Source organism: Culex pipiens, chromosome 1 (assembly GCF_016801865.2).
Source record: "Culex pipiens pallens isolate TS chromosome 1, TS_CPP_V2, whole genome shotgun sequence".
NCBI classification, from domain to species: Eukaryota; Metazoa; Arthropoda; class Insecta; order Diptera; family Culicidae; genus Culex; species Culex pipiens.
The window spans coordinates 78,497,253-78,515,215 of NC_068937.1; the positions used below are offsets into that span (position 1 = coordinate 78,497,253).

The following is a 17,963-nucleotide window of genomic DNA, read 5'->3' on the forward strand; positions in this document are numbered from 1 at the left end:
GAGGCGCATGTCGCCATTGTTAGCAGCTTTCTCTCCCTCGTCGGCAAGGGAATCCGTCCAGGCTCTCTTGTCCCGCCTGCAAGAGCGCTTAACAGCCTTTTCCAGTTCGGCGTATGTTTGGCGGGTACGTGCCTTCGTCGCTCTCGTCCTTGCGCTAACAATGGCAGCCTTAGCCTGCTTCCTCTCCTCTATCTTATCCCAGGTGGCATTCGAAATCCACTCTTTCCTCTGAGTTCGCAGCATTCCCAGAGTATTCTCGCCGGTAACAGCGAAGGCGTCCTTGATGAACTGCCACTCCTCTTCAACAGTGCTGTCCGGAATCTCCAAGGCTCGGGTTTGGAGCTCGCCGACAAAAGCCCTGGCTACTTCGGGATTCGACAGACGTTGCACGTTGAACCTACAACCGACTTTCTCCTCTTGCCGTACGACACGCGCTACCCGTAGTCGTATTTCGCCGACAACGAGGTGGTGGTCGGATGCAATGTCGGCGCTGCGCATATTCCGCACATCAAGCAGGCTTCTTCTCCACTTGCGGCTGATGCAGATGTGGTCGATCTGATTCTCCGTTCTTCCATCACGTGACACCCACGTGACTTTGTGCACTGAGCGATGGGGAAAGAGCAATCCCCCAATCACCATGTCTTGGTTACCACAGAACTCTGTAAACAGCTCACCGTTCTCGCTCATTTCTCCAAGACCATGGGGCCCCATGATGCGCTCCAGGTCTGTGTTGTCAGAGCCTATCTTCGCGTTGAAGTCGCCTGCGTAGATTCGGATGTCACCCTTCGGGATCTCGTTGACAACTCCGCTCAGTTGACTGTAAAACTCCTCCTTTTCCTGCAAGTCGGCAGCATCCGTCGGCGCGTAAACTTGAACGAAAGTCAGGTTTCTGACCCGCGTCCTGAATCTAGCCACGATTATCCGCTCGTTTATTGGCTTCCACGTAATGAGCGCCGAACGTGCATTTGGGCTCAACAGGAAGCCTACTCCCCGTACCCGGTTGGCACGTTGAGCGTTTTCGCTTCGCAAGCCAGAGTACAGCAGAACCTGCCCGGTAGGCATCTTGTGCAGCATCCGTCGGCGCGTAAACTTGAACGAAAGTCAGGTTTCTGACCCGCGTCCTGAATCTAGCCACGATTATCCGCTCGTTTATTGGCTTCCACGTAATGAGCGCCGAACGTGCATTTGGGCTCAACAGGAAGCCTACTCCCCGTACCCGGTTGGCACGTTGAGCGTTTTCGCTTCGCAAGCCAGAGTACAGCAGAACCTGCCCGGTAGGCATCTTGTGCTCTGCTGAGTCCGGCCAACGGACTTCGCTCAGACCCAAGATTTCTAGCTTGAGCCGAACTGCCTCCCTCCCTAGCGTTTCCAACTTACCCGCCTGGGCAAGCGTCAGTACATTCCATGTTCCGATTCGTGTCCGTGTTTTCATGCCAAGGGTTGTTCCATTCCTCCAGTCTGTTTTCCTTCTTGCGGTTTCAGTAGCCCTCAGTCCACTTTCGGGCTCCATAAGTGGCTAGTCTAAGGAGCCCTAGCCTCGCGGTGGACTACCACCTACGCTGCAAGGCCAGCTGTAGCCTTGTCGCCGCAGTTACTACGCTTGCTCGCTCTTTTCCGCGCACTTCACTTTTTCTCAAAAACTTCCACATTTTTTCGACGACCAACGCTCGAGAAATATGTGTGTCGCGTCTTCAATGTTCGTCTATGTGACGCACTTCGCGCGCGACCCGATCGAGGCACTCGACTGTGTGGCTTGCTTGTAGCACAAAGGGGTGATGACGACGATGACCCTTCTTGCGCCGATGATGCCACCACTTCACTGATCACTTTGTTTACACTCGCGGGGAACCAGAACTTTGTGGCCACTTTTTCGCTTGGTCACAGATTCCCGCGTCAGGACAACACTCGAAAATGGTTCCCGGTCACGACCTGATTCGGCAGGTACCACACACGGTCGCGATCGAACGAATTTTCGGCGATTTTTATTGCACTAAACAGGACCGCACGAGACTACGATGCAGAGCACCACTACGACAAACCAACCTCCCAAGTTGGTGCGCAAACTGTGGCTTTCCATGTGTGCATGTGTGTGTGTGAGAGGAAATTAAATTTCCTACAAAAATCTCACTCTCCCACTCTAACGTTAGGGGGGCTGCGGGCGATAATCGGGCATCGCCAGTGCCAGTTCAGACACTTTAGTTCAGACACAATCCTCAAAAGTTTCGATTTTTTTGTTGCACACGCACACCTCTATACTTCCTTCATGGCCCACTCACACTCTCTCATTTTTCCATAACGCGCAAACGTCAAACATTTTCCTTGCTAATCGGAACCTGGCGGAACGTGTTTGCAAGGTTGTTGTTTTTTTTTAAATGAAAAAGTGCGTTGTTTTTTTTTACAAAATTGATGGTGAGTAATGAACTTTATTTAGAATTTAAAACTAAATCATTTATTTTGATTTATTTTCCCGACAACAGATTTGCTCGTTTGCCCCAGAAGATGGAATATTCACTAGGGACGGCTTGGCAGACTCGCAGCCGCCGCTGCTAGATAACACGTCTCTAGCACCGATCAAAACGGACACCTTTGGCAAACCAAGGAAGATCTGCCACCAGCTGGCTTACTGGAACAGGAATCGGAGAATCGGAAGGTATGTTGCGGGAGTTGTTTGATGGGAATGCTATTTACAAAAAGGCTGACACAGGATTGTTTTTCAGCAAAGGAAATTCCCAAATAGTGGAAGGATTGATTGCGACGTCGGACGGTGCATCGAAACCACCGATTCCACCGGGCGCGATTGTTCCACGACTACGACACCGCCTAGCTACGGAAACCGAGAGGTTCAAGGCATCCGTTCTACCGAGGACCTACTACGGATTAAGGTAGACAGTTGACTTCGTAAGCTTCCTCCTCCGCAACCTCAGCTCCGCGTCAGCTCTCGACGGCGCAAGTAAGGTCCCACTGCTGCTTCGAAAACTGTCTCCTGCGGCCCACCAGCGGTTCGTGGACTACATCCTTCCGGCTTTGCCGAAGCACAAGACGTTCGAGCAGACAGTCGACATCCTGAAGGCGATCTTCGGCGAGGGGATCTCTACGTTCCGGAAGCGGTTCCGCTGTCTCCAGACGGTGAAAAGCGGCCACTTCATCAGCTACTCCGCGACGGTGAACCGCCGTTGCGAGGAGTTCAACATCGGCGCGACGAAGGCGGACCAGTTCAAGTGTTTGGTCTACGTCTGCGGCCTGCAGTCACCGAACGACGCGGAGATCCGGATGCGGCTGATCAACCGGATGGAGATGGAGCCGGAGAAGGTGACCCTGGCGTCGCTGGTCGACGAGTGCAACCGACTCGTGAACCTCCGGAAAGACACGTCGATGGTGGAAACGCAGGAGATCAAGGCCATCTATCAACCCACCAACCAAGGTAACCGGTTCAAGCCGACGGATCTACCCAAGACGCCCTGCTGGTTGTGCGGAGGAGTCCATTTTGTTCGCGATTGTGGCTACTCTTCGCATCGCTGCTCGATGTGCCATCAGATCGGCCACAAAGATGGCTACTGCGCGTGTGTTCGACCGTCGAAACAAAATGGTGGACACGCCGACAAGCCACAGCGGAAGCCAGCAGCCCAGGGCCAGCAAGGACGACCTTGGAAGAAGGATAACCGCGGATCCAGAAACCAGAAGCCGTATTCGACGAGGATCGTGTGTTGCCGGCAGGTACAGGCAAGTTCTGGGAGGAAATTCGTCGAAGTTGCTATCAACGGACAGCAAGCACACCTCCAAATCGATTCTGCCTCCGACATCAGCACAAGCGCTCGAGCATCAACTGCCTCGGGATCTCAGCTGCAGCTGACGTCACAGTTCAAAGCCTACGTGACACTCCAGGGCGTCGACCGAGAGGGAACCATCTACGTCACGAACGCCAACCTCAACATCCTCGGCATCGACTGGATCGAACGGTTCGGTCTCTGGGACGTGCCGATCAGCAGCGTGTGTCAGGCCATCAAGATGCTCAAGGGGACCGAGATCGACGAGTTGAAGGTGAAGTATGCGGACGTCTTCTCTGAACAACCGAGCGTGTGCAGCTGTGTTGACGTACAGCTCAGCGTCAAAGATGGCGCCAAACCGGTGTTTCGCCCCAAACGGCCTGTGGCGTACGGGTCGCTGCAGCTCGTCGAAGAGGAACTGGATCGCCTTGAGAAACGTGGGATCATCACGCCGGTCACGTACTCCGAATGGGCCGCTCTGATAGTGGTGGTTCGGAAGGCGGACAAGTCTGTGCGGATTTGTGGCGACTACTCAACTGGGCTCAACGACGTCCTCGAGCCCCACCAGTACCCATTGCCCACACCGGCCGAGATCTTCGCCAGCCTGGCCGGAGGTCAAGTTTACAGCATTCTGGACATGCGCGACGCCTACCTGCTGCTCAACGTGGCAGAACCGTCCAGGAAGTACCTGACCGTGAACACCCACAGAGGCCTGTACCAGTTCAACCGTGTTCCTTTCGGCATAAAACCGGCGCCGGGCGCATTCCAGCAGGTCATCGACACAGCGCTCGCCGGCCTGCCCAGTGTCAAGGCCTACCTGGACGACATCATCGTCACCGGCAGAACCATCGAGGAGCACAAGCGAAACTTGGAGGAGGTTCTGCGTCGTCTTCAGAAGTTCGGCCTGCGCTTGAAGCTGGAAAAGTGCAAGTTCTTCGAACGGTCGGTGAAGTACTTGGGTCACATCGTGGATCAGAACGGCACTCGACCTGATCCAGAGAAGACGAAGGCCATCGCGGAAATGCCGGCGCCCACTGACGTCTCCACCTTGCGGGCGTTCTTGGGGGCAATCAACTATTACGGCAAGTACATCCCGCACATGAGGAACCTGCGATACCCCCTGGACAACCTCCTGAAGTCGTCGCAGACCAAGTTCCTGTGGACCGCCGAGTGTCAGCGCAGCTTCGTGACCTTCAAGCGGATTTTGCTGTCCGACCTGGCCCTCACCCACTACGATCCGTCACTGCCGATCGTGGTGTCCGCCGATGCGTCCAACGTCGGCCTGGGTGCCTGCATCCAACACGTGTTCCGCAACGGTTCAAGGAAGACCGTGTACCACGTGGCCAGATCGTTGACGAAGGCTGAGGCGAACTACGGCCAAATCGAAAAGGAGGGTCTTGCCCTCATCTTTGCGGTAACCCGGTTCCACCGCATGATCTTCGGCCGTCACTTCACGCTCCAAACTGACTACAAGCTGCTGCTGGCCATCTTCGGTTCCAAGAAAGGAATCCCCGTCTACGCTGCGAACCGTCTCCAGAGGTGGGCGGTGACACTGCTCAACTACGATTTCGACATCGAGTACGTGCGCACGACGGAATTCGGCAACGCAGACGTCCTCTCAAGGCTGATCAACCGCTGTGCCAAGCCTGAGGAGGATTTCGTGATCGCAGCCGTGACGCTGGAAGCAGATCTGGACGAGGTACTTCGTGTGACGCTAAATTCCTGTAACCTTCCTCTCAGTTTCAGGACCATGCAAGTCGCAACCGCAAAAGACGCGATTTTGCAGCAAGTCCAGAAGCATCTGCGTTCCGGTTGGCCACAGTCGAAGAAGCAGCTTCGCGCTGAAATTCAACCCTACTTCGAGGCCCGCGAATCACTCTCGCTGGTCCACGATTGCATCCTCTTCGGAGAACGCCTGGTAGTGCCAACCATCTACCGTTCCAAGGTCCTCAAGCTGCTGCACACCGCACACCCCGGCATCGAGCGCATGAAGGCTTTGGGAAGAAGTTACGTGTACTGGCCTAACATGAGCCCTGACATCCGTGATCTGGTCCTGCGGTGCTCCCAGTGCGCTGCCGCTGCTAAAGCGCCAGCCCGTGCCATTCCTCAACCGTGGCCGAAGTCGACGAAGCCGTTCCAGCGACTACGCTGGGCCTTACCACGACCAGTACTTCCTTGTCGTCGTGGATTCGTTCTCCAAGTGGCCGGAGATCGTACCAACCGGGACCATCACAACCACTGCGACGATTGCGATGCTCCGAGAGATTTTTTGTCGCTTCGGAATGCCGGAGAAGCTCATCTCCGACAACGGCCGCCAGTTCACCGCTGACGCATTCCTGGACTTCTGTATGCAGAACGGGATTGAGCACGTTCGTACGCCGCCCTACCCCGAGCATGGGTAAATAACAAGGGAAATGCGTAATAATACCTTTCTCTGGTATCAATACCAAATTTTGGTATTCCTGGACCCTTTAAAATTTGTCTTAAGGATTATGCAAGAGCAAAATGTGGTATCATACCAATTTAAGGTATTGTTTTGATATTGCAAAATTGCAGAATTTGTCAATGGTCGAACACCACATTTTGGTATTCTTTTGGTATTACAGTATTTTATCAAATTCCTCTGAAACTATGGGAAAATTTTGACCAATTTTGACAGAATAATTAATTTTGCGCTAAAATGATGTCTCAAAGCGAATGCTTTCATTAAAATCCGGAAATTTCAAACTTGATTTTAAACATTTTTGATATACCCGCTACAGAAATGACTTGAAATTGTGGAAAATTTTCTAAGTCAGGATGGCACATTTTGGTATTATTTTGGTATTGAAGTGTTTTATCAAATTCCTCTGAAACTATGGGAAAATTTTGACCAATTTTGACAAAATAATTAATTTGCGCTTCTCAAAGCGAATGCTTTCATTGAAAACCGGAAATTTCAAACTTGATTTTAAACATTTTTGATATACCCCCTACAGAAATGACTTGAAATTGTGGAAAATTTTCTATGTCAGGATGGCACATTTTGGTATTATTTTGGTATTGAAAGGTTTCATCAAATTCCTCTGAAACTATGGGAAATTTTTTATAAATTTTGACGAGATAATTAATTTTGCGCTAAAATGACTTGAAACCCAAAAATGTTAAAGCTGATTTTAATTTTTTTTAAAACGTTGAAATTTCTCTAAGTCGGGATAACCAAATACTTTGAAAAACAAAAAATATTGAAATTTGGTGAATTTCAATCCAGTTTCATTTTAATAACACTTATTTTTCAATCTTGTTATTTTTCAGAATCTTCAAGAACTTCAAGCACAGGCCGTCAATGACAAATGCATTCGATGTGGTGAAGAATATCACTAAGAACAACATGGAATCATCAGGTGAGTAGATTTGGCGATTGCATATGGATCATTTCCGTTTTTTCACTAACTGCAACTGCTGCACTAAAAATGGTATGAAAATACCAAATTTTGGTATTACTTGTGCAAATATCAACGACCAAAATGTGCTCTTGGTTGCCCAGTAATAGATGGTAAAATACCATGAAATCATACCAAAATCATGTATGTGGAAGACCACAGGAATACCAAAATATGATTTTCCAAGGGCGCGGGAATACCTAAAATTAAACCATGGCAATACCAAGTTTTGGTATTCAAGCAATGTTCAAAAATCCAGAAGACCTCAACTTGGTATTGAAATGGTTTTATTTTGAGGTATTATTTTACCCTTGCAATAACACGGTTTGGTAGTGTTGTGCCCTTCCACATACAAGACTTTGGTATGATTTCATGGTATTTTACCATCTATTACTGGGCAACCAAGGGCACATTTTGGTCGCTGTTATTTGCCCAAGTAATACCAAAATTTGGTATTCCCGTGTTATTTACCCCTGCTCGGGACCACCCACAATCGAACGGGCAGGCAGAAAGGTTCGTCGACACCTCCCGAGCAGGGGTAAATAACACGGGAATACCAAATTTTGGTATTACTTGGGCAAATAACAGCGACCAAAATGTGCCCTTGGTTGCCCAGTAATAGATGGTAAAATACCATGAAATCATACCAAAGTCTTGTATGTGGAAGGGCACAACACTACCAAACCGTGTTATTCCAAGGGTAAAATAATACCTCAAAATAAAACCATTTCAATACCAAGTTGAGGTCTTCTGGATTTTTGAACATTGCTTCCCGCATAAAGATTTCTGATGAACTTACAGTAAATTTTAACGTTACAAAACGATAAAATATATTGTCATTTTGACAGTGTTTTAACAGTAGATAGCATCGTTTTTTATGATAATTTGCGTCGTATTTTGGGATTTTACCATAAAAAAGGGGGGTTGTTATGCACCGGTACCATAAAAATTTCGAAATTTTTCCATACATTTTTTTTCCAAATACGACGCATTTTACTGTTAATCTAATGTTGCATTTTTCATCCAAAAACTCGTCCTGACTATAGAAAACATCATACATTAATAATAAAAACAGCAAGCATTACAATGGATTGCACGGTCAATCTACAGTTCTTCATGGTTTTTCCCTACTAAATGGTACTGTAAAAACTATATTCGGACAATGAAATAAATAATAACTACAGTATGTTCCATTGTATTTTCATTTTATTTATTTTTTTCTCTTCACTAAATTATACTGTACTTTTTTTGCTGGCCCAGAAAGAAGATGCCACGTTCGCTCACGGTTGATTTTGACCTTTTGTATGCTGAATCTTCACACGAACTCCTTCTACCCTTTTCGCACTCCTTCTGCATCTGTAGTAGCGCACCGCCAGCAAACGCCAGATTGATTCGGTGATTCAAACAAGCAGCCTGCGGAATTGAACAGTTACTGTAAATACTTCGAGTTTTGTTTTCCCCTGTTCCTGCTTACCTGTTTGTGCTGGGAGTGTTCTATTGGTGATCAAGTGACCCATGGGCGATGGTGTTCCTCTGTCTTCGGATGATTGCGGCCGAGCTGAAACTCCCCTGCAGCATTACTTGGCTCACACCTAATACAGGATCGAGAAAGTCCCTGCAAAAGAGAAAAAGAAAAAAAAATAGTTAGCCGAAACAACAAAAAATGGTTTATTTTCAAGCAGGTCACGGAAAATATTTCTAGAGTTTGATGGTGCTGCGAAGCTAATTGCCACCCCCACAATCTGTTTCGATTCGAATCGTATCGCGCACATTCTCACTTTTAATTTTTCGTTACGATTTCTGTTCCATACGCAACAATCGATTCAGACACTGAATGATAACGATTCGAATTGAAATCCGTTTCAGAATTCTAAATGAACTAACTGGGCCGTAGCTCTGCCCTCCTCCAACTGTTTTTGGAAGCATTGACATAACCAAACTTTTCGGCACTTTCCGTAAACGTCAAAACAGTACAAAGTTGTTGCCGAATTCTATTATCCGGATCTCTTCCGGAAAATATCCGACAATAAATGTGTATAGTTTGACATTTGCGATGGATGCCGAGAAATTTCAAACAAATCACTTGATGCATTGGACAGAAGAAAATTTTCCAAGAAACAACCACAGAGCAACTACTCACCTGAGTTCATCACTCGGCAGAACTATCCAACCAACACCGCGGGAACGCGTTCAGCACCTTGCGTGTTGTGCTCCGTCTATAGAAGGCTACACCTTGACGGCGGCCGGGAAAGTCCGCAGCTGGCGCTGGGCCTTTTTCCCAATCGAGCGCCTCCGTCCGTAGCGTTGAATCCCGTAAATTGGAAGAAGTCCCTGTAAAAATGAGAAAAACACAAGCAGTTAACTTAGGCAAGGTGTCCAAGCAGGCCATGAAAAATGTCTGCTGCTGCTGCGGGTGGAATTCCGCCCCTCCCAAATCTCAAGAATAAGAAAATACTTACCCAAATATTCAAATTCTGCCATCCTGGAGCTGTTCTGGTTCGGTCCCCCGGCGGATTTGACGCCGGAAGTTGTTTTTTACAAGCACACGCGCACGCAAACTGCTGCCAACACATTCAGGATTGAACACGCGTGCGATTGAAAAAGTTGACAGCTCGCTCAATCAGATTCGGTATCATGGTGCGTTCGTTTCATGAGCGTCGGCTGCAAAGTTTTAATGTCATGGTTCGTTCGTTTTATTTATGATCCTGATTTCTAGATTAATTTTTCATAACAAACATTGCGCCATGGGTTTCTTATGTACATAGGACCTTTTGCAAAAGTGAGCGAGATTTATTTGTTATCTTTTTTAGTCAGCAAAAATGTTTAAATAATTAAATGTTTAAGGGTGCACAGCAACGAAGGAAGTTGTTGTCTTCTTATTTCAAAATTTTCAAACTTACGGACCCAATGCTGCAATAACGGGATTGTAAAATTAATCAAACTTTGTTGTAAATTACTTTGTGGACAGTACTTTAGGGGATGAATAAAAAAATATTTTGATAGTACCCGTAGTTTTGAAGATACTAAAATGTTTGTCAAAAAAATCTGGGTGCAAAAGCTCTGGTTGATGTGCACCGTTAAATGTTTAAATGCTTAAATGTTTAAATGTTTAAATGTTTAAATGCTTAAATGTTTAAATGCTTAAATGTTTAAATGTTTAAATGTTTGAATGTTTAAATGTTTAAATGTTTAAATGTTTAAATGTTTAAATGTTTCAATGTTTCAATGTTTCAATGTTTCAATGTTTCAATGTTTCAATGTTTCAATGTTTCAATGTTTAAATGTTTAAATGTTTAAATGTTTAAATGTTCAAATGTTTAAATGTTTAAATGTTTAAATGTTTAAATGTTTAAATGTTTAAATGTTTAAATGTTTAAATGTTTAAATGTTTAAATGTTTAAATGTTTAAATGTTTAAATGTTTAAATGTTTAAATGTTTAAATGTTTAAATGTTTAAATGTTTAAATGTTTGAATGTTTAAATGTTTAAATGTTTAAATGTTTAAATGTTTAAATGTTTAAATGTTTAAATGTTTAAATGTTTAAATGTTTAAATGTTTAAATGTTTAAATGTTTAAATGTTTAAATGTTTAAATGTTTAAATGTTTAAATGTTTAAATGTTTAAATGTTTAAATGTTTAAATGTTTTTTAGAATTTTAATATTTTAATATTTTAATATTTTAATATTTTAATATTTTAATATTTTAATATTTTAATATTTTAATATTTTAATATTTTAATATTTTAATATTTTAATATTTTTATATTTTAATATTTTAATATTTTAATATTTTAATATTTTAATATTTTAATATTTTAATATTTTAATATTTTAATATTTTAATATTTTAATATTTTAATATTTTAATATTTTAATATTTTAATATTTTAATATTTTAATATTTTAATATTTTAATATTTTAATATTTTAATATTTTAATATTTTAATATTTTAATATTTTAATATTTTAATATTTTAATATTTTAATATTTTAATATTTTAATATTTTAATATTTTAATATTTTAATATTTTAATATTTTAATATTTTAATATTTTAATATTTTAATATTTTAATATTTTAATATTTTAATATTTTAATATTTTAATATTTTAATATTTTAATATTTTAATATTTTAATATTTTAATATTTTAATATTTTAATATTTTAATATTTTAATATTTTAATATTTTAATATTTTAATATTTTAATATTTTAATATTTTAATATTTTAATATTTTAATATTTTAATATTTTAATATTTTAATATTTTAATATTTTAATATTTTAATATTTTAATATTTTAATATTTTAATATTTTAATATTTTAATATTTTAATATTTTAATATTTTAATATTTTAATATTTTAATATTTTAATATTTTAATATTTTAATATTTTAATATTTTAATATTTTAATATTTTAATATTTTAATATTTTAATATTTTAATATTTTAATATTTTAATATTTTAATATTTTAATATTTTAATATTTTAATATTTTAATATTTTAATATTTTAATATTTTAATATTTTAATATTTTAATATTTTAATATTTTAATATTTTAATATTTTAATATTTTAATATTTTAATATTTTAATATTTTAATATTTTAATATTTTAATATTTTAATATTTTAATATTTTAATATTTTAATATTTTAATATTTTAATATTTTAATATTTTAATATTTTAATATTTTAATATTTTAATATTTTAATATTTTAATATTTTAATATTTTAATATTTTAATATTTTAATATTTTAATATTTTAATATTTTAATATTTTAATATTTTAATATTTTAATATTTTAATATTTTAATATTTTAATATTTTAATATTTTAATATTTTAATATTTTAATATTTTAATATTTTAATGTTTTAATATTTTAATATTTTAATATTTTAATATTTTAATATTTTAATATTTTAATATTTTAATATTTTAATATTTTAATATTTTAATATTTTAATATTTTAATATTTTAATATTTTAATATTTTAATATTTTAATTTTTTAATATTTTAATTTTTTAATATTTTAATATTTTAATATTTTAATATTTTAATATTTTAATATTTTAATATTTTAATATTTTAATATTTTAATATTTTAATATTTTAATATTTTAATATTTTAATATTTTAATATTTTAATATTTTAATATTTTAATATTTTAATATTTTAATATTTTAATATTTTAATATTTTAATATTTTAATATTTTAATATTTTAATATTTTAATATTTTAATATTTTAATATTTTAATATTTTAATATTTTAATATTTTAATATTTTAATATTTTAATATTTTAATATTTTAATATTTTAATATTTTAATATTTTAATATTTTAATATTTTAATATCTAGATATTTTTATATTTTCAATACTTTTATTACATGATTCGCATTATTTAAAAAAATCGTTCAAAAAAAGTTCACACTATGCAACTATAACATTACAATGAAACTTACTGTAACAAAAATTTGGAAAAAAAAATGCGTTATGAGATTTCCAATAACAAAACCATAGTATTTGCTGTATTCATGAAATGTACAGTAGTTTTATTGTTTCAATTTATAACATTTCCAATAACAAAACCATGAAATTTGCTGTAACCATGAAATCTACGATAACTTTATCGTCATTCCAATGAAGTAAAAAAAAATCAACCATAAACTTACCATAAATATTATAATATCTATTGTAACTTCATGGTTTTGACAATACAAATCATCATATAATTTTATTCGGGATTGGAAGTCTCATAAAGTTATAACAAATAAGCTACCGTAAAGCGTATGGTTACAGAAAATTGCATGGTTTTTATATTGGTTTTCTCTTGATGTATTTTTATAAAAATTTAGTAACAGTAAAAATTTACAATACTCAAACTTTTACAAACACAAAATAGGAAATTAGGATATGTTGATCAAGTGTTTTGTTTAATATTAAAATATTAAAATATTAAAATATTAAAATATTAAAATATTAAAATATTAAAATATTAAAATATTAAAATATTAAAATATTAAAATATTAAAATATTAAAATATTAAAATATTAAAATATTAAAATATTAAAATATTAAAATATTAAAATATTAAAATATTAAAATATTAAAATATTAAAATATTAAAATATTAAAATATTAAAATATTAAAATATTAAAATATTAAAATATTAAAATATTAAAATATTAAAATATTAAAATATTAAAATATTAAAATATTAAAATATTAAAATATTAAAATATTAAAATATTAAAATATTAAAATATTAAAATATTAAAATATTAAAATATTAAAATATTAAAATATTAAAATATTAAAATATTAAAATATTAAAATATTAAAATATTAAAATATTAAAATATTAAAATATTAAAATATTAAAATATTAAAATATTAAAATATTAAAATATTAAAATATTAAAATATTAAAATATTTAAATATTTAAATATTAAAATATTAAAATATTAAAATATTAAAATATTAAAATATTAAAATATTAAAATATTAAAATATTAAAATATTAAAATATTAAAATATTAAAATATTAAAATATTAAAATATTAAAATATTAAAATATTAAAATATTAAAATATTAAAATATTAAAATATTAAAATATTAAAATATTAAAATATTAAAATATTAAAATATTAAAATATTAAAATATTAAAATATTAAAATATTAAAATATTAAAATATTAAAATATTAAAATATTAAAATATTAAAATATTAAAATATTAAAATATTAAAATATTAAAATATTAAAATATTACAATATTAAAATATTAAAATATTAAAATATTAAAATATTAAAATATTAAAATATTAAAATATTAAAATATTAAAATATTAAAATATTAAAATATTAAAATATTAAAATATTAAAATATTAAAATATTAAAATATTAAAATATTAAAATATTAAAATATTAAAATATTAAAATATTAAAATATTAAAATATTAAAATATTAAAATATTAAAATATTAAAATATTAAAATATTAAAATATTAAAATATTAAAATATTAAAATATTAAAATATTAAAATATTGAAATATTAAAATATTAAAATATTAAAATATTAAAATATTAAAATATTAAAATATTAAAATATTAAAATATTAAAATATTAAAATATTAAAATATTAAAATATTAAAATATTAAAATATTAAAATATTAAAATATTAAAATATTAAAATATTAAAATATTAAAATATTAAAATATTAAAATATTAAAATATTAAAATATTAAAATATTAAAATATTAAAATATTAAAATATTAAAATATTAAAATATTAAAATATTAAAATATTAAAATATTAAAATATTAAAATATTAAAATATTAAAATATTAAAATATTAAAATAATAAAATATTAAAATATTAAAATAATAAAATATTAAAATATTAAAATATTAAAATAATAAAATATTAAAATATTAAAATATTAAAATATTAAAATATTAAAATATTAAAATATTAAAATATTAAAATATTAAAATATTAAAATATTAAAATATTAAAATATTAAAATATTAAAATATTAAAATATTAAAATATTAAAATATTAAAATATTAAAATATTAAAATATTAAAATATTAAAATATTAAAATATTAAAATATTAAAATATTAAAATATTAAAATATTAAAATATTAAAATATTAAAATATTAAAATATTAAAATATTAAAATATTAAAATACTAAAATATTAAAATATTAAAATATTAAAATATTAAAATATTAAAATATTTAAATATTAAAATATTAAAATATTAAAATATTAAAATATTAAAATATTAAAATATTAAAATATTAAAATATTAAAATATTAAAATATTAAAATATTAAAATATTAAAATATTAAAATATTAAAATATTAAAATATTAAAATATTAAAATATTAAAATATTAAAATATTAAAGTATTAAAATATTAAAATATTAAAATATTAAAATATTAAAATATTAAAATATTAAAATATTAAAATATTAAAATATTAAAATATTAAAATATTAAAATATTAAAATATTAAAATATTAAAATATTAAAATATTAAAATATTAAAATAAAATATTAAAATATTAAAATAATAAAATATTAAAATATTAAAATATTAAAATATTAAAATATTAAAATATTAAAATATTAAAATATTAAAATATTAAAATATTAAAATATTAAAATATTAAAATATTAAAATATTAAAATATTAAAATATTAAAATATTAAAATATTAAAATATTAAAATATTAAAATATTAAAATATTGAAATATTAAAATATTAAAATATTAAAATATTAAAATATTAAAATATTAAAATATTAAAATATTAAAATATTAAAATATTAAAATATTAAAATATTAAAATATTAAAATATTAAAATATTAAAGTATTAAAATATTAAAATATTAAAATATTAAAATATTAAAATATTAAAATATTAAAATATTAAAATATTAAAATATTAAAATATTAAAATATTAAAATATTAAAATATTAAAATATTAAAATATTAAAATATTAAAATATTAAAATATTAAAATATTTAAATATTAAAATATTAAAATATTAAAATATTAAAATATTAAAATATTAAAATATTAAAATATTAAAACATTAAAATATTAAAATATTAAAATATTAAAATATTAAAATATTAAAATATTAAAATATTAAAATATTAAAATATTAAAATATTAAAATATTAAAATATTAAAATATTAAAATATTAAAATATTAAAATATTAAAATATTAAACTATTAAAATATTAAAATATTAAAATATTAAAATATTAAAATATTAAAATATTAAAATATTAAAATATTAAAATATTAAAATATTAAAATATTAAAATATTAAAATATTAAAATATTAAAATATTAAAATATTAAAATATTAAAATATTAAAATATTAAAATATTAAAATATTAAAATATTAAAATATTAAAATATTGAAATATTAAAATATTAAAATATTAAAATATTAAAATATTAAAATATTAAAATATTAAAATATTAAAATATTAAAATAGTAAAATATTAAAATATTAAAATATTAAAATATTAAAATATTAAAATATTAAAATATTAAAATATTAAAATATTAAAATATTAAAATATTAAAATATTAAAATATTAAAATATTAAAATATTAAAATATTAAAATATTAAAATATTAAAATATTAAAATATTAAAATATTAAAATATTAAAATATTAAAATATTAAAATATTAAAATATTAAAACTCTTGATATGTTCTTACTGAAAATTCAATAATAATCTGAAATCATTAAATCCAACCAAACAACAAATTCAAAAATATGAAAAAACAAACATTTCAGAAATTTCAAATAACATTTTTTTCAATTAATAAAGACAATTTCAACAAAAATCAGAAATTTGGAAATATGCAGAATTGAATACTAAATTTAATATTAAAGTTTTTATAATTTCAATAGCTCAAAAATGTTAACATACAAAACGAATATACAAGTCGAAATTCCAAAAGTTTAAAAAATCGGAAATATAGAACATTCAAAAAAAAATTAATAAAATCTAAAATGAAAAATTAAGATTCTAGAAATTTAAAAAAAAATTAGAATTAAAGAATCAAAAATTTAAAAATTAAAAGATTTAAAAACTTACAAATTTAAATATTTAATTAAAAAAAACTTGAAAATTAAAAATTCAACAATTTTAAAACTAAAACTTTAAAAATTTTGAATTTAAGCATTTAAGAATTTAAGAATTTAAGAATTTAAGAATTTAAGAATTTAAGAATTTAAGAATTTAAGAATTTAAGAATTTAAGAATTTAAGAATTTAAGAATTTAAGAATTTAAGAATTTAAGAATTTAAGAATTTAAGAATTTAAGAATTTAAGAATTTAAGAATTTAAGAATTTAAGAATTTAAGAATTTAAGAATTTAAGAATTTAAGAATTTAAGAATTTAAGAATTTAAGAATTTAAGAATTTAAGAATTTAAGAATTTAAGAATTTAAGAATTTAAGAATTTAAGAATTTAAGAATTTAAGAATTTAAGAATTTAAGAATTTAAGAATTTAAGAATTTAAGAATTTAAGAATTTAAGAATTTAAGAATTTAAGAATTTAAGAATTTAAGAATTTAAGAATTTAAGAATTTAAGAATTTAAGAATTTAAGAATTTAAGAATTTAAGAATTTAAGAATTTAAGAATTTAAGAATTTAAGAATTTAAGAATTTAAGAATTTAAGAATTTAAGAATTTAAGAATTTAAGAATTTAAGAATTTAAGAATTTAAGAATTTAAGAATTTAAGAATTTAAGAATTTAAGAATTTAAGAATTTAAGAATTTAAGAATTTAAGAATTTAAGAATTTAAGAATTTAAGAATTTAAGAATTTAAGAATTTAAGAATTTAAGAATTTAAGAATTTAAGAATTTAAGAATTTAAGAATTTAAGAATTTAAGAATTTAAGAATTTAAGAATTTAAGAATTTAAGAATTTAAGAATTTAAGAATTTAAGAATTTAAGAATTTAAGAATTTAAGAATTTAAGAATTTAAGAATTTAAGAATTTAAGAATTTAAGAATTTAAGAATTTAAGAATTTAAGAATTTAAGAATTTAAGAATTTAAGAATTTAAGAATTTAAGAATTTAAGAATTTAAGAATTTAAGAATTTAAGAATTTAAGAATTTAAGAATTTAAGAATTTAAGAATTTAAGAATTTAAGAATTTAAGAATTTAAGAATTTAAGAATTTAA

General features: G+C 29.9%; 2 protein-coding genes across 2 annotated transcripts in view; both read left to right on the forward strand.

Annotated features, from left to right (window-relative positions):
• The window catches only part of LOC120427924 (CD81 antigen), an 80,320-nt gene that overhangs the window by 22,883 nt on the left and 39,474 nt on the right, over positions 1 to 17,963 (forward strand). The gene's annotated exons all lie outside the window — the stretch shown is intronic.
• LOC128092405 (uncharacterized protein K02A2.6-like) lies at positions 1,912 to 7,650 on the forward strand. Its single transcript, XM_052706159.1, has 3 exons — positions 1,912 to 1,941; positions 2,478 to 2,650; positions 2,904 to 7,650. The coding sequence occupies exons 1-3, from the start codon at positions 1,912 to 1,914 to the stop codon at positions 6,091 to 6,093; spliced, it is 3,393 nt and encodes a 1,130-aa protein (XP_052562119.1). The 3' UTR covers positions 6,094 to 7,650.